This window comes from Protopterus annectens, chromosome 9.part0 (genome assembly GCF_019279795.1).
Source record: "Protopterus annectens isolate FY-2018-M chromosome 9.part0, PAN1.0, whole genome shotgun sequence".
NCBI classification, from domain to species: Eukaryota; Metazoa; Chordata; order Ceratodontiformes; family Protopteridae; genus Protopterus; species Protopterus annectens.
In genome coordinates, this window is record NC_056743.1 from 1,173,192,324 (window position 1) to 1,173,215,855 (window position 23,532).

At 41.7% G+C, this 23,532-nt stretch overlaps 1 protein-coding gene across 1 annotated transcript in view; it reads right to left on the minus strand.

Annotated features, from left to right (window-relative positions):
- PATL1 (PAT1 homolog 1, processing body mRNA decay factor) overlaps positions 1–23,532 on the minus strand; it is a 1,960,792-nt gene that overhangs the window by 1,585,664 nt on the left and 351,596 nt on the right. The window contains exon 3 of the mRNA XM_044084059.1: positions 7,006–7,220. Within this exon, the coding sequence (XP_043939994.1) occupies positions 7,006–7,220 (215 nt within the window). The remainder of the gene's footprint in view (positions 1–7,005; positions 7,221–23,532) is intronic.

Here is a 23,532-nt window from a genome sequence, read left to right on the forward strand (position 1 = left end):
ACACTTTTTTCCCCCATCTATCTAAAGCTCTAGAATCTTTATCCAAAGGAACTGGATTCTTAGCCACAGAAGCCCTAATACCCTTCGGACCTTGAGTAATGGTTTCCGGATCAGCTATAGGGCTCTTGTACAAATATTTATGTGCTTCAGGAACTCTATAATATCTGTCTGGCTTAACAGGGGCAGGAGGTAAAGAATCAGGATTAAGGGAAGATTCAGAGAAAACATCCTGAACAACTTCTAAGAAAGGAGGAATAGCCAAGGGCCTATGCTGAGGCAGAAACAAAAATTCCCTGAGCCGTTTCCGAGAATCCGAAAAATCCTGACCTTCCCACTTGAAATGCTCCCTCATGGAGTGTAAAGTCTCATAAAAAGAAAAATCCTCTGGAGGAGAAGCAGAAGGACAGGAGTCCTCTGCATCCGAATCCAAATAAGAAGGGAATTCCTGAATTTCTTCAGCTGAGGAATCAGAGTAGTCTGAGGAATGATCCATCCCCTCTAAATCTGCCTCCACCCTAGGCCTTTTCTCTGGGGGGGGGCATAGAACCCCTGATCAAAGTAATCAAGTCCTCAGCCATTTTTAACATATGCTTCTTAGGAACAGGGGCTGGAGAGCTAGAACTATGACCCGGGCCAACATGACCAGTTTTGGCCTTAGCATGGCCTTTTAGCCACTGAAGTAGAAGGCCTAATAACCTTCTGTAAAGATGGAACTACAGACACCTGAGAAGCACCTTCAGCCGGGCCTAACTCCTGAGAGGTTAACTCCTGTAAAAGTAAAGGTTCCCTATGGAATTCAGCCGAATCCCCGGCCGGATCCACAGGTTCAACCGGAGGCTCCGTAGAACCGGCATCCGTAACGGACGACTTATCCGGTTTAGACTTCAAAGTTTTATCTTTACGCTTTTTAGCGGTAGCGGGCGTCGGAGGATCCGACGGCATGTTATAATTACACCTTTTCCCAAGAACAAGCCTGGCACAGTCTAATCTCCGTTTAATGGTGCGCTTGTTAAATCTAGCACAAAAGCGACACCCGACCACGTCGTGCTCAGGCCCTAAGCAAGGAATACACAGAGAATGAAAATCCTTATGAGGTATCTGTTTCCCACAAGAAATGCAATTATTAACTTTTTCTGACATCCGGATAACTGAGGCAAGAAAAAACAAAGATTTCCCCAACGGGGTACTTAGCCCAACTTGGTCTTCGGTCTGAAACTCGAGAAATGAAAATTTCAGAACGCCGAACGGCACTTGCAAACGTTGCTTCTGCTTCGGACCACGCGGCAAGAAAGACTGAGGACATGGCGTCGGTCTTGCGCTTATGTACTACGACGTACTGACGTCAGCTCTAGGCGACAATGACCGACGCCAGCCCAGCTCTTTGGTATTCGGGCCGATCGAGGACAGCGGACTACCCACAGGTTATGACTGCAGCAATGTGAGACGAAGAACATCTATAAAATTAGATGCTGTGACTCAGGTTAAGTTTTTAGAGTTCAGTCACTATGTCTCTGTATCCAGGAATATTCTACCTCACTGATTGTTTATGGTGGTAAACCATCTACAAGGGTTCTCTCCACTCACTCCGCTCCCCTACCCTTCCCCATAACTCGCCCTCCCCCAGCACCTGTACTCATACCCCAAGCAAATCACTACCCCTAATTCCTCTGATCCAATTATATACAACTCTACCTTGTCCACACCCACATTTCATTTTCACCTTACCTACTTTTATTAAACCAAACTTATCTGCTTCACCTTACATCCATCAGCTTGAATTCTCATTCCCACTACTATAATTATTTGCATCTTACTCTGTTTTACCATCACAATATTATCACCACCTCAAACAGTTTTACATTAACTGCAGGCTTACCACCTTCTCTTCTATTATACCCTAACTAACATTGCGCCATAATTGTACTACTGACCAGTCACATCTCCCCCACCCCTCCTTATCACAAACCACAGGGCAAAACACCTAACCACATTGTCAAAGCCCACCCTGAAGTGAAAATATTTCCAGCCTTACCTTTAGCTGCGCACACATCACTAGATAACAAAATCTCCGTTTATACCAGATATTACATTCTCACACATAAATACCACTTTTACTATTGTTAAACCCACTTTCACAGTTGACATGCCCCTCCTAACCTGCCTAGCTTCTTTACTCTTAATTCTCAACCTCGCTACAGCTATATCCTCGCTTATCCCCACACATCAATACACAACAACCTTCTCCAACCATCACCCTAATAACACAGCTTCTCACATATCTTCTCTCAGCGTTTCCTCTATACCCTCCCATATTATTCAAGCCACAAATTGGCCTCCTCACCTGCTACAAAACCGCACTTCACACCAGTATCATCACCTAGGAATAAAAAACACTTCTCATGGTACTCCTTCCTCATTACCTACCTACTCAAATGTGGAGACATACATCCTAACCCTGGCCCACCCTCTAATCCTAACCAAAAGAGTAACCCCAAAAATTTAAACATACTTACACTGAACCTTAGAAGTAATATCTAATAAAATAGCCCCATTGTATGCCTGGATTGATCAAAATAAACCTGACATACTAGCCCTTGCAGAAACATGGCTACACTCTGGTGTAAAAGACTCAAAAATAATACCTTCAAACTTTGCAATAACCAGACAGGATAGATCTAAAAAAAAAGGGGAAGGAGTAGCCCTTCTATAGCCCTCTACGCTCAACATCACACCCTACACCAGTACTATACCCACCTTTTCCAATGCTGAGGTACTAATCTCATTTTTGAATCTCAACATATCAAAAATAATTTGCATAATGGTAATATATATCCCACCAGTTAACAATATACAAGTGTTGGAAAATATTTTAATCTAGACATCCCAAATAATAAACCTTGAAACAATAATCTTAGGAGACATAAACAGACTGGCAAATCACAGCTTCCAACTCCCCCACAAATAGTATAAATCTGTATGTTTTTTCTCAGCTCATCTATACTCCAACAAGATGCAGAAAAGATCTCACTTGCCAAACAATCCTAGTATCCCACCCTGCCAATTACCCCTCTTCTGGTACACGGTCTGGCTCCCTCAGTGATCAGCTGTCACCTTATTCCCTTAGAAAAAACTCCCAATAGCTACAAGTACATATTGTAAAAATCAGGAACTCAACTAATTTTTGTCAGCATAAATTCAACCATCTCCTATGTGAAACAGACTGGATATACCCCTTAAACAACTACTCCTTAATGATGCTGTACTATACTTTAATAATACCTTCCTTCACATACTTAATACCCATTTGTATGAAAAGAATCAAAAGAACTCAGCTCCACTGCTCTCTAAGGAATGCAAACACCTGATGAAGTAAAGGGACCCAGCCTGGATAGCCTGGAAAAAGAACAAAAATTAACAAAATCATGTTAATTTCAAAACACTACGTAAAAAAGTGACAAAACTAATCAGAGATAAAGTCATTATTCCCAGCCTCATCTCAAACATAAAATCCACCCCAATAAATTTTGGGCACGCCATATCTTCTCTACTTACCCCTGAAACAGAGACCACACCCTATCACCTTATACCCCTCCATCACAAACAGCAGAAAACTTTAACAAGCACCTCATAAAATCAATATCAGACCTACCTACTAACACCCCTAAAGCTGGACCCCCCCACCCTTCAACCTATTCAGAAACCAACCCCAGACCATCAACTACTTCTAACACTGTCATTAATAACCCCCCCAATTAACAAAATGTCATACAAACCTCATTCTCACTTCAGCCATATCGACTGGCACCATTAAGAAACAGTTACATAAACTAAAACCCCGCTCTACCTCAGCTGATAATCTTCTACCACACTACCTCAAACTGGCTGCTAATTCAATCGCCTACCCAATCAGTATCCTTATAACCAGGTCTTTATCTCACATCACCCCCATCCACGAAGGAGGCAACTCCTTTGAGCTATCCAATTTCCTTCCTATATCCATCTTGTCACCCATATCCAAAATTCTCGAGAGGGGTATCCAATCAGCAGGTAATGCATTATCTATTGCAAAACAATCTTTTAACCAAAACCTAACATGGCTTCCGACCTAGCCACAGTACAGCTACAGCCTATTATCTTTTACAGACACCGTAAACAAGGTAAGAGATGTAGGATGCTATACAGCCTCAGTATTCCTTGATCTCTCCAAAGCCTCTGACACAATGCCTCACCCCTTGCTATTAAACACGGTCTAATTTAGGCTTCTCACATAGCACAGTAAAGCAGTTTCAGAGCTACCTCAAGGATCGTAAACAAGCAGTGAAATTGTCCAATGAACTCTCACCCTTTCTCCACAACCCTACTGGAGTCCCTCAAGGCTCCATCCTAGGACCCCTATTCTTCAACATTTTCACAAACTACTTTCACACTGCCTCTCACCCTGGGGATAAGCTGATTATTCCACCATAATCTGTACTGCTCAATCACTACAAGAACTACTTTCAAAAACTCAACAGTCCTTTACTGCAGTCGAACCCTGGCTAAGAAATGTCCAACTCCTTCTTAATCCAAAGAAGACAAAACTAGTACTCTTTCATACCAACACCACCTCCCCTGTCACTGATCATTTTAACATCCTAGCATCTGACAACACTGTCATAGAAGTAGTACAGGAAACCAAACGTCTAGGAGTTATCATTGACAAACTTTCATTCGACCCCCATATACAGCAAAATATAAAAAAATACTCATCAAAAGCTGGGACACTTGCATAGAAACAAACATTTCTCTACTGCAGCAACCAAACTACCCTTGCAAAAACATTTTTACTTCCCTCCCTTCTTCATGGTGCCCCTATCCTAACTTACAAAGTTCTACTATAAGCAAGACGGAGCAGTGCTACAACAAAGTTGCTAAGTTTGCCACAAACTCTAAATATCACACACACCACTGTAAATCATTCTTAGAATTAAACTGGCTTGAACTCCTCAACCAAATTGCCTTTATTCTGCTACCCACATTGCACAACCTTATTTTCAAGCCTACTGCCTGTCCTGCACGAGCCACTCTAGAGTCACACCTTACACACCAAATCAATCCCTACGATCAGAAGACAAAAAATCTCTTAACTATCTCAAAACCCACAAGAAAACCAGGTCACACTCTGTATTCATACTCTGTCTCTATACTTAGGAGTTCACTACCTCTAGCTACAAGGCCAGGTCAAAGGCTCATTAAAAAAAATCATCTCAAAAAGACATGGCTCTGCTCCTGCATAAAGCCTGCCAGATGCTCAGCACTTCCTCTTCTTCCTCACTAGCCTCATCGTCCTCTTCCATCACATTTCAATCCTTCACAGTCTGCAAGATCCTAAGGCTCTTCTAACTCCTCCTCTGTTTCTATACCATATCCTTAAGCTACTGCTCAGGCAGTATTGCTTCTATTCTTTTTAACTCTCTCATTAGCTTTCTGTATTCATTAACTTTCTGGTTACTATTTTCCTAAATGAAACTAACAGTCTATTTATTTATTTTCACTACATCATGTATAGTGAGAGTGACTATTATTGTCTATAATGTTTTTAACTCTATAGAATCGTCTAGATGTGTAGTATATATATTGTAACATTGTGTAACACAGTTTGTTCATTCAACTTATTTTGTATAGTACTTCTAATGTGATTTGTACTGCCTTGGATTTTACTGTATTCTTTATTGTACTGTATGTGGAGCTCTTCTCCCCGGGCCTCTGCTGAAAATGGGTTCTGTAGACCCAGTCAGACCACCCCGGTAAACAAATGTCAAATAAATAAATAAATAAATCTCAGTAACCACTCAAGTTACATACTCGTCAGCAGCATTTTATTCATCTAGTTGAGAGCTTTCATATGAGGCTAAGGAAATCGTCCAAGGAAAGGTAATCATCTGTGTTACTTGGTTGTTGAGGTATGTAGAAAAATGCAAAAATTATATCTATATAAATTAGCATAATAAAAACAGTTAATATCTCTAACTGCACTGAATAGAGGTCAAATATTAATGCAGTTGAGTTTGCCATTGTGTAGGCTTTAAGATGAAATCTTTTAAAACTATGTACATAGCATGGTTTTGGAATTACTGATGCAAATACGAACAAGCAATATCTGACAACAACAGGAGTCAGTAGGAGTTAACTGCAGATTTACCTGAAGCTGTCACTCAAATGTAATGTGTTAAGAGTGCTTTTTTTAAATCATTTGCTAGTGGTTTAAATGAGCTGAATTTTTTTGCTTGGTGGGCAGTAAATGCAATTCAGAGCACACATTCAGCAAGTTTGAGAGTGGTAAATTAAAACAGAAGTACAAATAAAAAAAATTAATAAGACAGAAAAACACACAAAGAAGTCAGGATAAAGCCTAAAACCAGGGACCGTTATACAAATACCTTAACCACACAATCACCATGCTGCCAAATCCTGACTAACATTTTAGGTTTCCTTCACAATGGCCATCTCAACATTCAGTGGTAGTCTTCCACAAGACCACCTAAAGCTACTGTCCTTGCTTAGTACAGCTTAAACAACAACACAGCTACAATGACCAACTACTGAACGAGGACATGATTCAGCAGATGGAGAACATGTAGCTTTTCCCAATTTAACTTCCCCATAGCTGGATATGCAATGATGCAGACACAGTGCTCATCTGTCACAAACGGAGGTTTCCCCAACACTGACATCAGTCTCCCTTACACAAAACAGATATTCTAGGATGAATTCTCCTCTACCTGATGATAACGTTTATTAAACTGGCATATTTAAAGATCAAACTACAGTACTAAAATGGCATATTTTGTACCCCTAGAGTAACATCTTTTCTGCTGCTTTTAGGATAAGCAATAAATCACTGTAATCATCTTGCATTACAAATCTAGGGAAAGCAAAAAAACAGCTCTGCCACATACATAAGCAAACATTACTAAATACCTGCTACATTCAGCAATTTCAACCACGTATACCATTTAAACTTACCTTTGACATGGGCTGTTGCTGAAGCACACTCATAACAGCAGGGTCTGCTAGTTCACTGGAACCACCTGCGATCACTAGCTTGCTGATACTCTCTGCAAGGTTGTCCTCACAGACATCTCCAAGAAGATCCAACTCACTGCCTCCACTTCCCATGCTGCTGACATGAAGCTCTTCCAGCTCTGCCAAACGCTCATGCTGCTCCTCCCAATCATCGTCTGGAAAAGAAGCATAAACAAACTGACATTACACACCTAAAACTGACTGGAGCTTCTGGATAGGCACAATTAGCAGATGCAATCATCAAAAACCATTTCTAGAAGTTGAAAAGCATCAAAAATTATTTTATTTATTTAACATTCGTTTACCAGGAAAGTCCGACTGGGACTGAGCCCATTTTCAGCAGAGGCCCATGTAGAAACGCTCCAGATGCAGGTCTTTGGAATGTGGGAGGAAACTAGAGCACCTATAGGAAACACACACAAATGGAAGGAGGATATGAATCCTCTGCACAGAAGGCACCCCAGCCAAGAATCAAACTAGAGAGCCTCTTGCTGTGAGGTGACAACTCTAACTGCCGCACCACTGCACTGCCCTAACTTAATTGAAATTCCATGACTGGGAATTGAACCCAGACTGCAGTGATGACAGCCCCAAATCTTAACCACTAGACCCACCAGGGATCCCCAAAAATGCATAGTTACAAAGGAATAATGGGATTCTACAGTAGCATTAAGTGAAGCTGTCTAATATAGTAGGAAGACAGTACTTGTCATTACACAATTTCAGTAAAATACAAGATTTCTGTAAGTAGAATTTGAGAGGAAAAAAGCACCGAAAACAAGACAGTGGAAAAATGCAAAATAGATTTAGTCAAATTTCAAAAAAAAGCACTCAGATGAGAAGCAAGGTAGGACTACAGCAAGTGGAAAATGCAAGAAAGTATACACCAAAGAAATTCTGGAATCCAGAAATAGAAGTTATGTCCTTACCATAACGTTCCATGTGGAGTGTTCATCTCGCCTTTGTTCTTACACATGGGTTCGGAGCCGATCCTCGGCTCCGTGTTGGCCGCTTGCAAGCTCTGCATCGAGAAGAAGCTCGAGATCACCTAATACCCACAATCCCCCTCTGCCTTTACCTCAGATCTAGTTTGCAAGCAAACCAGCAGCCATAGAGAACACACTCATACCAAAATTTACACAATCAAAGGATCATCTATATACATATATACATACATATATATATATATACACAAGTGTATCATACAAATACAACTATTGCAAATGCAGAAGGAGAATACTCCAGACCAGGCACCAAATTGAACGTTCGAACAAAGGCGAGATGAACACTCCACATGGAACGTTATGGTAAGGACATAACTTCTATATGTGAGAGTGTTCAATCTCGCCTTTGTTCTTACACATGGGTAGCGTCCCTAGCTCCATGATCCTGAGGAACTCACGGGAGAACGTTCTTGAGCACAGTGGAACCAAAGGTTGCCCTATCCCTAGAAACCCTGTCCACTTTGTAATGAGAGATAAATGTATGCGGTTTAGCCCAAGTAGCAGCCGCACAAATCGTGTCTAATGGTAAGCGAGCTGCGTGAGCCAAGGATGTAGACACTGATCTCGTAGAATGTCCTTTAGGTTTGACTGATAAGGTTTGATTAGAAGCCTCATAAACGTATGTGATACAATCAGTTAGCCATTTGGAAAGAGTTCATTTAGTAACTGCTACACCTTTCCTGCTGTCAGCAAAGGCTACAAATAGTTGATCAGATTTCCTGTGATCTTTTGTTCTATCCAAATAAAACCCGAGTTGTCTATGGACATCCAATTTGTGCAACATATACTCTAACTTATTAGAGTGATTTTTGAAAAAGGTGAGTAATTCAATGGACTGATTAATATTATTAGTAGAGCAAACTTTGGGGAGAAAGGATGGATTAGTGCGAAGGGATACTCTGTCAGAGTGGAAAATCAAATAAGGGTGTTTAATAGAAAGAGCCTGAAGCTCAGACACTCGCCTAGCGGATGTAATGGCCACCAGGAAGAGAGTCTTCCACGATAAAAACTTCAATGGGCAAACTGAGGCTGGCTCAAAAGGGGCAACATCAATTTAGAAAGTATGAGGTTCAGATTCCAAGGTGATGTAGGAGTTCTAACTGGTGGTCTAATATGAAAGGATCCTTTTAAAAAAGCCTTACAAAGTCTGTGAGCCATAACAGGCGCACCACATTCTTCCACATGAAAGTTTGAAATGGCAGCCAATTGCACTCTTAAAGTGGCAGGAGAAGCTCCTTCATGGAACAATTCTGTCAAAAACTCCAAGATCTTGTTTAACGGAGCTATAACAGGGTCCAAATGATGTGAATTAGCCCAGAAGACGAAACGCTTCCATTTACTGGTGTAGGTTTTTGTAGTGGAAGCTTTATGAGAAGCCACTAATATATTCTGAACTGCCGGTGTAAGGGAATCAGACCTGGCTAGAAAGGGAAGCGGAGCAGCCAAGCTGCTAGATGGAGTGATTCGAGAGATGGGTGAGGAACTCCTGACGAGTGAGTCAGTAGATCTGGCTCTGGGTCCAGAATCCAAGGTCCCCGAATGCGGTGTTGTAATAGAAAGGGGAACCAAATTTGACGAGGCCAGAATGGGGCAATGAGGATTATCGTCCTCTGAAGGTTGTTGGCTTTCTGCAGAAACTTTGCAATCAGGGGAAAAGGAGGAAAAGCATACAGGAGACCCGGGGGCCAATCGTGCACCAGCGCGTCCCTGGGGACTTCCCCTGGAGGGGGTAATAGGGCAAAGTAGCTCCTGCATTTGGCGTTCATTGGAGATGCAAAAAGATCGCAGGAAGGCTGGCCCCACTTGCGAAATATCGTCTTCGCAATTGACTGTTTGAGGGACCACTCGTGAGGCAACAGGATTGCTCTGCTCAGCCTATCGGCTATGACGTTGGATGACCCCGGGATGTGCGTTGCGATCAGAAAGCGACCCGTGGACTCCGCCCATTGCCAAATTCTCATGGCCTCTCTGCATAGTTGATAAGACCTGGTTCCCCCTTGCTTGTTTATGTACCAGAATACAGACATGTTGTCTGTCTGAACTGCAATAGTCCCTAGAGGAAGAAGGGGAGCAAAGTGTTGCAATGCTAAAAACACTGCCCTCAACTCCAGAACATTGATGTGCAGATTGTACTCCAAATTGGTCCATTCGCCTTGGACTGTCTGTCCCTGAAAGATGCCCCCCCACCCTATCAGGGAAGCGTCCGTGGTTATCTTCGCTGACGGCGTGGGTAGCACAAATGGTCTTCCGCTGGAAAGGTTGCAAGTCTGAAGCCACCAAGTTAGGTGTGATTTGCATGTGTTTGTAATCAGAATTTCGTGTGTCAGAGGTAGCTGTTGGAACGACCATTGTGCAAACAGTAGCCATTGTAGAACTCTCATGTGCAGTCTTCCCAATGGTATCGCAATGAGAGAAGCTGCCATGAGGCCCAAGACCTTTAGAACCAGCTTTGCTGGGGATTTTTTGGATGACAGAAGGAGAGAGATGTGGCTTTGAAGTGCAACTATCCTTTCTGGAGGAAGCCTTAGAATTAAATGATGCGTATCTAATTCCGCTCCTATGAATAAGATATGCTGTGATGGCTGTAGTAAAGATTTTTCGAAATTTACGGAAATTCCGAGGTGAATACAAAGTTGCAGAGTGTAATCCCTGGCCTGTATCAGTTGACGCCGGGTGGTGGCAGACAGGAGCCAGTCGTCCAGATACGGAAACACCTGGAATCCTAGGCGTCTCAGATGAGAACGCTACCACTGCCATGCATTTGGTGAAAACCCTGGGGGCTGAGGTCAGACCAAAGGGCAGGGCTCGAAACTGGTAGTGACTGGCTCCCAGCCGGAAGCGCAAATGATCCCTGGACGCCCTGGCCATTTTGATGTGGTAGTATGCGTCCTTCAGATCTATTGAGCACATCCAGTCGTCCTTCTGTAGGAATGGAAGGATCGATTGAAGCGTGACCATTCGGAACTTTTCTTTCTTGACAAAGGTGTTGAGGTTGCTTAGGTCCAGAATCGGCCTCCAGTCCCCTGTCTTCTTTGGAACTAAAAAGAACCTTGAGTAAGTTCCGAATCCTATTTGGTCCGCTGGGACTGGTTGGATGACTCTTAAGGTATTCTGTAACCTCTGGTAACAACGCTTTTTACCCAGTTGTCTGTAGTAATGTTTTGCCAGGCCTGAGGGTATAAAGCTAAGCGACCCCCGACTGCCTCCAGAGCAGGACAGTCGGGCCTCCTCTCAGGAGTGCTGGAAAGGTTTTCCAGGGGGGGTATCCCTGTCACCTTGGTTTTGCGGACCCCCTCTGCCGCCAGGGCGGCGTCTTCCACCTCTGCCCCCTCCTCTGCCTCTAGAGGGGGCATCACCCTGTGTGCCTGGGAAAGATCCTTGGGGTTTTCGAAACCACATTTTCCCACCACATTGCCCTTTGGGGTACGGTCTGGAAGGGGTGGAAAAACGGACTCCGACAGCAGACAGAGTCTTTCCCTCCTGTTCACACCGGGTAAGGGTCTCCTTTACTTTGGGGCCAAAGAGAGTGGCACCATCAAATGGGGAGTTAGTAAAGGAAGACTTGAAGGCTTCCGCAAATGAACATAAGCGCATCCAGGATTGCCTGCAAAGAGCAATCGCTGAAGCTGCTGCCCTACTCGATCCTTCGGCTGCGTATGATATCAGCCTCATGGATGAGTTAACAATGGATGTAAGGGTATTTAGATGTGCTGTAACTTTCTCTGAGACAGCAGCATCTGTAGTACCCTGGAGGGTATCTCCCAGCTCTTTGATTAGATCCCTCTGTAAACGTGTAAAATGGGTCAAATAGTTCAGGGATCGCATAGAAAAAGCCGCTGAACTAAAAATGCGCTTCCCGTATCTGTCCATAGTCCTAGAATCTTTGTTAGGCGGATGGACAGATGAGGAAGATTCCGACATCTCCTTTTTCGTGGCCGCTGCCACCACCATGGCGTCCACTGGAACTCCCTTTGTGAGGTAAGCCTTGTCTTGGGGTGCAGTGATGTACTTATTAGGCTTCCTAGGGACTGGTTCCACCGTGTCAGGTGTCTCCCACGCCCTTCGAGCAATCAACTCCATTAACTCATCGAAGGGCGGAGTGACCCAGGAGGAGGAAGGGCGAGCACCGAATGCCTTCAGCAAGACTGACTCATCCTCAGAAGGGGGAAGGGACTGCCAATCACCTCTCTGCTTCAGGATCTCCAAGATGTCAGAAAAGGAGACATCTTCTGAAGGTGACTTTGGGGACCCTTCTGACTCATCCAAGTCCGTATCGGATGTCAAAGATTCTTGTGGAGAATCTAAGTGTCTCCTCTTACACAATCTTTTCCTAGGGACTTCTTCGGGGAGCATCCGAAGAAGCCTCCGAGGAAGAGGGGACACCCTCCAGGGGTGGCTGAGACACGGTGCTCGACGCTTGGATGTGGCCGTTGGTGCAGAGGAAGATAACGGTCCTTTATGGGGAGGAGAGGCTACTTCTACTGATGTGGTTGTCTGGGTAGACAACACCTTCCTCATGAGATCGAATGCCCCCGGGTCCCGAGTCGAGGAATCTCCCGGTTCCGAAGAAATGGGAAGAATCCCCGAAACAGGCACCGAAGGCATCGACCCCGAGGACGGAGCCGAATCGATCCGCGCCGAGGCCCCGAGAGGAAGAGTCGGAACCGAAACGTCGGTTCGACTCTCGGCCCCGGAACCAAGGATGGATTGTCGGCTCCGAGACTCCGGTACCGGTTCCGACGGAGTCGAGGTGAACGGAGCCGACCGAGAAAAGGACGGTTCTGGCACCGAGGGCTCCACAATCAGTAGATCAACCTCTTCCGGCTCCAAAGACTGGACAGGTCTCGGAGGAGGAAGGGATGGAGATAATGGAAGGCCTTCCAGTTTCGACACCAATTGGGTGGAAACCGAGATAAGTTTGGATAGGGCCGTATGTTCCAATAATTTCTGCACCACATGGTCCACATCGATGTCGGAGAGGGGCTTAGAAGAACGGGTCGAAGGAACCGAAGACGGAGCCGACCTCAACAGTGTCAGGGGAGGGAGCTCCATCACCGGTTCCAAGACTCGAGGCTCGGAAACTGACAACAGTTGAACACTCGGCCCCGAAGTCTGTGGAACCGGTGATCTAACTTTAGCCGAAGAGCTCGGAGCCGATGACTTGGGCTCTGATGTCTTCGATTCCTTCGAGGACTTGGATGCCTGGTCAGAAGCATCCAGAGCCTCCTGAAAGGAAGGTTTTAACAAACCTCTATCCATTAGTTTCCTGCGCCTATCTGTCATGACCCTCCCACTGAAAGAATGACAAATAGAGCAGTCTTCTTGCAGATGGAGAGGGCCAAGACAGTAGACGCAGGAACTATGATTGTCAGTTACTGACATTTTTTGCCCACATTGGCAACGCGTAAACCCCGATTTAGCCTTTTCAGACATGTCACTATAAAAGAGAGAAAAGTCAAATCCAGTAAAAAAGTCAAGTCCGGTAAAAATGTCAAATCCAGTAATGATAGTCAATCCGGTTGTCAAATCCAAGGAGGGGTGGTAGGCCCCGAAGAGAACTCTAAGTTTTAACAACTTAACAGTACCGAGATTCCCTTAACCTTACCACACACACACAAAATATCACTAAATAACTATATATAATAAAGTACCAAGAAAAAATACAAGAAAAAATTCTTAATCTTATCTCAGGTGCTCGAGCTCGACCCAGTGATGCGAACGCTGCAGCGGCAAACTAGATCTGAGGTAAAGGCAGAGGGGGATTGTGGGTATTAGGTGATCTCGAGCTTCTTCTCGATGCAGAGCTTGCAAGCGGCCGACACGGAGCCGAGGATCGGCTCTGAACCCATGTGTAAGAACAAAGGCGAGATTGAACACTATCACATCAAAGGTTTAAAGGCAAGGTATGCAGGACATACTAAGAAAAGGTGCATTAAATTTAACAAAAAGACAATGTGAATGCAGAAAAACAGTCAAACCTAATGGTAAACATGTTATGGAGTTTTCAGTTTCACCAAAATAAAGCAGTCTGAAAGGAGAAAAAAAGGAGCAGCTCAATAACCTACAGCAGAAAAATGTATAAATAAATTTTATTCTCTCTGTGAAATTACACTGGCAAACATAAGACTGAAGTGGTGTTTGCAGAGTTTTTCGTTTGGGATATTTTGACAATATGTCAAACAGGCTCATCCATAGTAACTTCAATTTTCACAAAGCTGGAGAATTCTGAGAAAGTAACTCCATGAGGGTCTAAAGCAAGAGTTTATGTGGGAAGAAAGCAAACTGAAACCGGAGCAGAAACAGCACAAATATCACTAAAACCAAAGTATTAGAGAAGTGACTGAATGAGCTTTTCAAATAAGCAGTTGAAATTAGCACCCATGTCCCTGCCATCGAAAAAGCTGAGGTACAATAAAGGCAGTAAAGCCAAAAGGCTGAAAATGCAGAGAACAGAACATACCATTCAAGCAGTGAGGGTTTCAGCTAAATCAAGAACTGCAATTCTAGTAATAATATACACCAAACTGCAAGGCTAGCCTAGCAATACTTCGGAATGCACCAAGTCAAAAATTGATCATTACCACATAAAAAATCTGATGGTATCTAAATGAAAAATATCTCTAATCCCACAACTGACCACTAACTATGTTAGTACACATTAGGAAGCTGAGCAATGAGAATGATTAGTCAACTCATCACACTCATGCAAGTTGCTATCGGCCAGCAGACTTCAAATTACTGGCTTAAACAATGACCAGTTCTTGTGTATAACAAACGGACACTCATTTATTTGTCTTTGTTTACCGGGAAAGTCTGACAGGGTAATACCCATTTTCAGCGGAGACCCATGGAGAAAAGCTCCACTTGTTTGTATCTTCAGTAGTTTGCTGCTATCAGGCATGCGCTAGGCAATCCCCCCCCCCCCACCTGTTTAAAGAAAACAAAAAACAATCTTATCAAGAGATTAGAAAAAAAAAACTTCTAATCATTACATAACTTACCATAACTTGGCATCTGTGTTGTCCAATTTAATTTTTCCTCACTGATGGGTCTTAAAATCTGACATCTGATTCGGCCATTTCACAACACTAAGGAACCAAGCCAAGAGCTCCTCCCTCTCCAATGATACCTCACATTTCTTCCAACTCCTCAGATCAAGTTTACTGCTCTACAGATAGTTCTCTACAAAGAAAATGATATTACCACAATCTGGAGTTCAAACCAGGAAACCTCTAGATAGCTCTCAACATCTTAGAATGGGTAGGACTTGAATAAAACTGGACAACACAGATATCAAGTTATGTTTAGTACATAACTTCTAAACCTGATATTGTCCATTTCTTTCTTCCTCACTGATGGGTCAGAGTCCCCACCTATGTAAATCTTGGGTAACCTTCATGGAAGGATATGTCTGAGCACCATGGAGTCAAAGGATGCTCTGTTCCTGGAGACAATATCCAATTTCTAATCTGAAACAAATGTATGTGACTTGGACCAAGTTGGTGCTGCACAAATGTCATCAAAAGAGGTTCTAGCTGAAAAAGTAGACAAAGTGGACATTGACCTAGTAGAGTGAGCTTTTGGAAGATGGGGAAGCTGCATGCCTCTCAAGGAATAAACAGTAGTAATACAATCAGTAATCCATTTTCCTAGAGCGATTCTGGACAATGCCTGGCCTAGTCGATTAGGTAAGAAGGATATAAATAGTTGCTCAGATTTTCTGTGTTTCTTTGTCCTGTGTAGGTAAAAATGCAACTGTCTATGATCAAACAAAAGGAACGTATTCATCTTTGTTAAAATGACTGGGGAAAAGCCTGGTAGGTGAATAATGGACTAGTGAATATTGAGATTCCGTGGCAACTTTAGGCATAAATGTAAGATTTTCTTAAAGAGATCCTATACTTGAAAAAGATGATATAAAGTGGTTTGGATGAAGAAGCTTGCAGTTCAGACACTCTTTTGGCTGAAGTAATGGCCACAAAAAAATGGTTTTCCAAGACAAACTTCATGTTGCAGGAGTCAGCAGGTTTCTGAGTAAGACCATGAAGTACAATGGTAAGGTCCCATGGAAGGAAAGGGTCTTTTACTGAAAGCCCAAGTAGGAACATCCCTTTCATAAATGCCTTACAAAGTTTGGATGTTGAAAGAGGATGATGTAAAATCCTTCTCCACATGAAAATTTGCAATAGCTACCAGTTGTAACTTAACTGTGGAGAAACTGGCACCATCTTGAAAAAGTGAATTTAGGAACAGAAGTACAGCTGAAAAGGGATCAACATTCTGTTTTGATGCCCAAATTGAAAATCTCTTCTACTTGCTATTATAAACCTTTTTTATGGAAGGCTTCTGGGAAGCAAGAATAATCTCTCGGACCAAAGAAGCTAGCCTGGACTTTCTTAGAATAACTGGAATTGGAGAAACCAAGTAGTTAATAGTAGGGATCTGTGACTGGGATGTTGATATTCTAACAGGTAAGAAATTAGATTCTGCCCGGGATCTAGTATCCATGGAGGAAATGTGATGTGGAACCATACCGGATGCTAGAAGGGGGCAATGAGGACCAGAGTGCTCTTCAACCTGCTTTCTTTCTGTAGGAATTTTGGAATTAGAGGTATTGGAGGATAAGCATATAGGAGACCCGGAAGCCAATCATGGACTACAGCATCCCTTGGTGACTCCCTGCTTGGGGGAGACCAGAGCGAAGGACTTGTTTAGGGGAGAGGCAAAAAGACTGCAGCAAGGTTAGCCCCATCAGTTTAATATTTGCTTCGCGACTAATTGGTTCAGGGACCACTCAGGTGGACTCGAGCTAGATCTGCTTAGTCGATCTCCCAATAAGTTGGTCTCCCCAAGAATGTGCATTGCAATGAGAAAACAGTTTGAAGAGATCACCCAGTTCCATACTCTCACGGCCTTTCTGCACAAAAGGGTATGAACAGTTTCCCCCCGTTTGTTGATGTACCAGACTACTGACATGTTGTCTGCAGGAACTGCTATCGCTCCCAGAGGACACAGTTGTGAAAGGGGTGCAATGTCAGAAGGACTGCTCTCCTCTCTAAGATGTTGAAGTGCAACATGGTCTCTGTTGGGGACCACATGCCTTGGACCAATCTTCCTTGATAATGTCCTCCCACCCAACAGGAAGCATCCATCATCACTGTGGCTACTGGAGGGGAAGAGAAATGGGCCTGCCTAGGTACAAGTTGCTTGACAGTATCCACTACTGGAGGTGATGCTTGCAATTTTGAGCTGACAGGAACAGATAATGATTGGTACAGAATGGACCACTGAACAGCTAGAATCCACTGTAATACTTGAATGAAGAACCTTGCTAGTGGTACTCGGAGTATGACGGCTGACAAACCCAAGGGCTCTCAAAAATTAGTTCTGCAGAAAGATTCAATTCTAGGATGGCTGCACATTGAGTAACAGCTTGTTTCTATCTCTCCCAGTGTGAAAACAGAAATTCGGCAATAAAGGTCAGTAGACTTGTGTTTATGGATACATTTCAATAACTGGCTGTTAAGTACACTGTCTGGATGTCAGGAACAAAGAAATATGGAAGACATGGAAAAATATCAGCTACAAAAAGTGAGGAAGAAACACTTACTGGGGAAAGTTCTGCAGCTGTTCAGCAAAAAGCAATGCAATCTTCAGACATGACTTCCAGTAACCTACAGTTAGAAACAACACAACTGCATACAGACCGGGTTAAACAAACAAAACACTGATGGAGTACTTCAACACAAACAATAAAAGACTGGGAAAAAATGGAAGAAGCTTTAAAAAGATATTCAGATAACATGATAAAGCTGCAAAAATCAGAGGTCGAAATAAAGAAAAGGCTGGTTTAATATGAGACTGTTCAGGAAGAGATGCTTCATAAAATAACAGAATTAGAGGACACAGCAAGTAGTAAAATCCTGAGATTTTCAGCTATACCACAGAAACTGAAGGAACAGACTGCATTAATTTCATGAAAGCACAAATAAGCAACTGGACTGGTTCCACAGCAGGAGTTGTCAGTTGAAAGGGTAAACTGTGTGTATGCTCCAAACCTGGCTATAAGAAAGCAACCTACACTTTTAATAATAAAGATGAAATCCTACCAGCAGGAGTCGAGTCTGACAAAGCACTAAAAGTGGGAGACAAAAGTGTGTTTGTGGAGAAAAAGTAATCACTGTATACCAAACAGAAGAGGAGTAAATGTATTCCTCTATTCAAGGAATGTTGAGATGCAGGTGTGAGATTCAAACTGCTATACCCAGCTGTTTTCAAAGTATTCTTCCCTGGAAAAATCCTTTTTTGATGCAGTACATGCTAAGGGGGAAATGCAAAGTTTGTCGAACAAAAAAGTAAGTTGTGAAACAGAAGGAGATTCTGTTTATTGTTCTTCTGGTAATAAAGACCACAGTGGGACTTGTACCTGTGAAACCTTTCAAGTTTTTCAACTGAATAATTCTGGAGAGAAGGAAGGAGCACGAGGTTTGACTTGAATTGAGAGTACGTTGGAAATGACACAGACAGGATTTCAGAGATGAACAGTGATAAAACCAGTAACTTCATATGGGATTACAATACAAATTATTTTTAAGTGTAATGGGGATTTTAAACAGGTGCTGCTTTTTTTTTGTCTGTCTCCCTTCTGTCTTGTTCAGTTTTAAGAAATGCAGGCATTGCAATGTATTTATATATATATATATATATATATATATATATATATATATATTATGTGCGTGTGTGCGTGGATACACACACACACACACACATATATATATATATATATATATATATATATACATACATACACACACACACACACACACACACACACACACACACACACACACACACACACACACAGGATATAAAAAGTGTATATACCCCTATTAAAATGCAAGGTTTTTGCGATATAAAAAATGAGAACACAATAAATAATTTCAAAACTTTTCACACCTTTAATGTGACCTATAACCTGTACAATTCAATTGAAAAACAAACAAATCTGTTAGGGGGAAAAATATAAAAAATGTACAATACGCTGGTTGCATAAGTATGCACACCCTTAAACTAATATTTTGTTGAAGCCGCTTTTGACTTAATTACAACACTCAGTCTTCTTCGGTACACACCTGCCATCAACTGAAGAGACTGATTAACCCCAAATAAAGTTCAGCTGTCCTAGTAGGATTTTCCTGACATTTACTCAGTTGCCTGCTACAGCAAAAGCCATGGTCCATAGACAGCTTACGAAGCATCAAAGGGATCTCACTGTTGAAAGGTATCAGTCAGGAAAAGGGTATAAAAAATTTTCCAGAGCATTAGATATACCATGGAATACAGTGAAGACAGTCATCAAAAAATGGAGAAAATATGGAACAACAGTAATGTTGCAAAGAACTGGCTGTCCCTCCAAAATTGATGAAAACAAAAGCTGAAAACTGGTCAGGGAAGCTGCCAAGAGACCTACAGCAACACTGAAGGAGCTGCAGGAATTTCTGGCAAGTACTGATTGTGTATTACATGTGAAAACAACCTTCCGTATTCTCCATATGTCTGGACTATGGGGCAGGGCTGCAGGACAAAAGCCTTTTCTTACACAGAAAAACATCCTGACCCAGCTAAAATTTGCAAAAATACATCAGGTCTCCCAAAAGCAGGTGGGAAAATGTGCTATGGTCTGATGAGACCAAGGTTGAAATTTCTGGCCACAATTCCAAAAGGTATTTTTGGCACAAAAACACTTAGCATCACCAAAAGAACACCACCCCATTGTGAAGCACGGTGGTGGCAGTATCATGCTTTGGGGTTGCTTTTGTTCAGCTGGAACTGGGGCTTCAGTCAAGGTGGAGGGAATTATGAACAATTCCAAATACCAGTCACTTTTGGCTCAAAACCTTCAGGCGTCTGGTAGAAAGCTGAAGATGAAGAGGAATTTCAACTGTCAACATGATAATGACCCAAGCATACAACCAAAACAATAAAAGAACGGCTTTACCAGAAGAAGAAAAAAGTTTTGGACTGGCCCAGCCAGAGCCCAGACAGAGATCCAACAGAAAATCTGTGCAGTGACCTGAAGACGGCTGTGCACAAGAGATGCCCTCGCAATTTGACAGATTTGCAGCGCTTTTGAAAGGAAGAGTGGGCAAATATTGCCAAGTCAAGATGTGCCATGCTGATAGACTCCTACTGATAGACTCCTACCCAAGAAGACTGAATGCTGTTATTAAATCAAAAGGTGCTTCAACAAAGCATTAGTTTAAGGGTGTACACACTTAGGAGAACCAGTGTACTGTACATTTTTTTATTTTTAACATTTTCTCCTAACAGATTTGTTTGCTTTTCAATTTAATTGTACAGGTTTATAGGTCACATTAAAGGAGTAAAACGTTTTGAAATGATTTATTGTGGTCTCATTTTTTATATCACAAAAACCTGGCATTTTAACAGGGGTGTGCACGCTTCTTATATCCAATGTGTGCATGTGTGTGTGTGTGCGTGTATGTGATATACATATACATATATATATATATATATATATATATATATATATACATACATATACACACACACACACATATAACCCTGGTAAAAAAAGCATGATAAAAGTAAAAAAAAAACTATGTGCTTTTTCTCGTTCCTTCATGGAGAATAACTGGATTAAAGACCTTAGACTGATTTAGTAAAGAGTTTTAAAAGCGAACAAGTAAATGAAAAAGAGCAATGAATTTTATTAGGCTTTTTTTCTAGCAAACACGTGCATGCTCAGTAATAATTCTGCAGCTGGTCTTGACATTTCCATGGAAACAATTTGACAAAGAGAAACTGGCTGCCTGGTTCTTAGGTCTTCATAGAGACCATCTGATAAAGAGAAACTGGCTACAGTCTGGTGGAAAGTGATTGGCAGAGGAAAAAAAAGGAGAAACAGGCTAAGAGATAATGTTCTCTGAAAACATGCAGGGGGTTTTGGGTTTTCCTAGCTGAGAGAGCTATACAGATAAGACAAAATCAATGAGCACTTAGTAGAAGCACAGGCTGCACCATACCTCTTCGCATGGATAACCTTTCTTTTAGGTTAACTCAAAGTCTGTAAGTGTAGCTGTCAGTTTGGGACTTCTGTTCCTTTTAGGAGGGTAAAACTTCAATATTTGAAGGTGTACATAGCTTTGTGTGTTAATATTAAGTTAATACGTTTTAGTGGGTATTGGGTTTTTTTTTGAGGGCTTTCAGTAAAACAAGTTTTATAATGTGTGGCACAGGCTCAAATGTATATGACAAGAAACAACGGTATAAAGGTTCAACCTGCCAAACAGTGTATGCAAAAGCTGGAACTAGAACTAGACATTTAACAAAAAAGGTGATATACATTAAAGGTGGGAACAATACCTTTATAATACAATGATGTTTTCTTTAATGCCTTAGAATGTAAACAGCCTCATAGATAATTAAAAATAAGAAAGAGTAGTAAACTCTATTAAAAATGTAGTGTGCAAATAGCCATGTTACAGGAGACATACTTAGAAAGAAATAAACATGTGAATTTGATAATGAAAGGTTTTCAGGATGGTTAGTCAGGAGAATACCTGAGACAAAGGAAAAGAGAAGTACTTACATTAACTGCAAGAGGCGCTCTAATAGTGATAGAATGTAAAAAGGATGACAGTTTTGTAGTGCTAAGAGGCTACTGGCAAGGGGGGAGGATTACACTGGCATATACATTAAAACTGCTTAAGAAAATACTGTGAGAAATGATCAATTTTCAGTAAGGAAGATCACTCACATGTGGGGAGTGGAATTTGATTTGCAGCAGTGCAGATGTGTCTGGGGGTCCAGAACTGAAAATTTAACAAAGGAGAGTAGATTTTTAAGAAACTTATGAAAATATCTGGCATGGAAGATAAGAATTTAGTAACAGGAGTTTGGAGTGAATTTACGTCCATTATTCCCCAAGATATGAACACTGGACTAGGCTGGACAGAATTTGCATTTCACAGAACATGTGCATTTAATTCAAGGTCTTGATACCCAACCAATAACTATTTCAGATCATGCACAAACAGCTTAAATAAAAGCACAGGGTAATGAAATAAAAATGAGACATTGACACTTTCCCACTATCTGTTGAAAAGAGAGGAATTTAGGGAATATGTAGTGGAGATTAAGGAGCTGTTATTTTGAAAATATAGCTAGGGAGTGGGATAAAATTAAGCTTGAGTTTAAAAACAGGGTGGAAATAAAAGAAAGGGAGCTTGGTTAAGAAGTAACAAGAATTATTTAGAGGAACTAACAAATAAGTACTGGAAACTAGGGGAGTGTCTCAGAACAAGTAGAGGATCAACTACAGAATGTTAGGCAGAAAATAAGGGATTACCTCAATAATATGCACAAGCTTAGAAATACTGCTTAAATAAATTGTTTAATAACACTACAGCAGAAAAACTTTTAGCATAATGACTCAGGCAACAGAAAGGGCTGTCGCCAAACTTAGGGAGCCTAAAAACAAAGGTAACAAGGAAATCCTGTAGAGGTATAAGAAACACTTCGGAAATTCTATGAGAGTCTCTATAAAGCACAGAAATATGAAAATCAAGAGAAGTTACAAATGGAAATTTTATGCAAGAATTAGACATGCCACGGTTAAAGGTAGATGAGGCTCATTTGCTAACAGTTAAGACAGAAGGAGAGGAGATAAAAATTGTGATGTATAACCAATCTACAGGAAAGTCCTCAGGAATAGATAGTATTCTTGTGGAAGTTTGGAAGCTAGAAGGAAAAAACATCTGATGAAGATATGGAAAGGTTTGTTCAAAAGAATCTTAAGAGAAGTGCCGCAATCCTGGAAGAAAGCAGTGATAGCTGTAATACCTAAAGAGAGTAAAGATCCATCAGATCCAGCTTCGTATAGGCTCATTTCAATACTAAACCATGATTATAAAGTGCTGATGTCTATAATGGCTAAAAGAATGGCAAATGTAATGCCAAAATTGATGGATACAGATCAATGTGGTTTTGTGGAGGGGCAGGCAAACATTTGACAACATTAACAGAAGACTGATGATTTAGAGGTAAGCAGAATGTTAAGAAAATACCAATGTTGTTGGTGGGTCTTGATGCAGAGAAAGCATTTGACAGAGTAAACTGGGACTTTATGAGCAGGGCAATGGAAACATTTGCATTTCCTGAAAACCTTAAGGTTAATTAGGAGAAAATATGAGGAATCGGAGGCAAAAATTAAAGTGGGTGGAGTCTTCTCTGATAATTTCTGCTTGAGCGGAGGGAACCAGGCAGGGGGTGTCCGCTTTCCCTTTATTATTTGTATTACAGTTAGAACCGCTGGAAACAAAACTAATGGACTCAGAAATTCAAGGGTATAATTTGTGTGGTAGTCAAGAATAACTGGCTTTATTTGCAGATGGTATTATTTTGTAATTGACAAAACCTGAAAAAGACATTACAGTGTTGT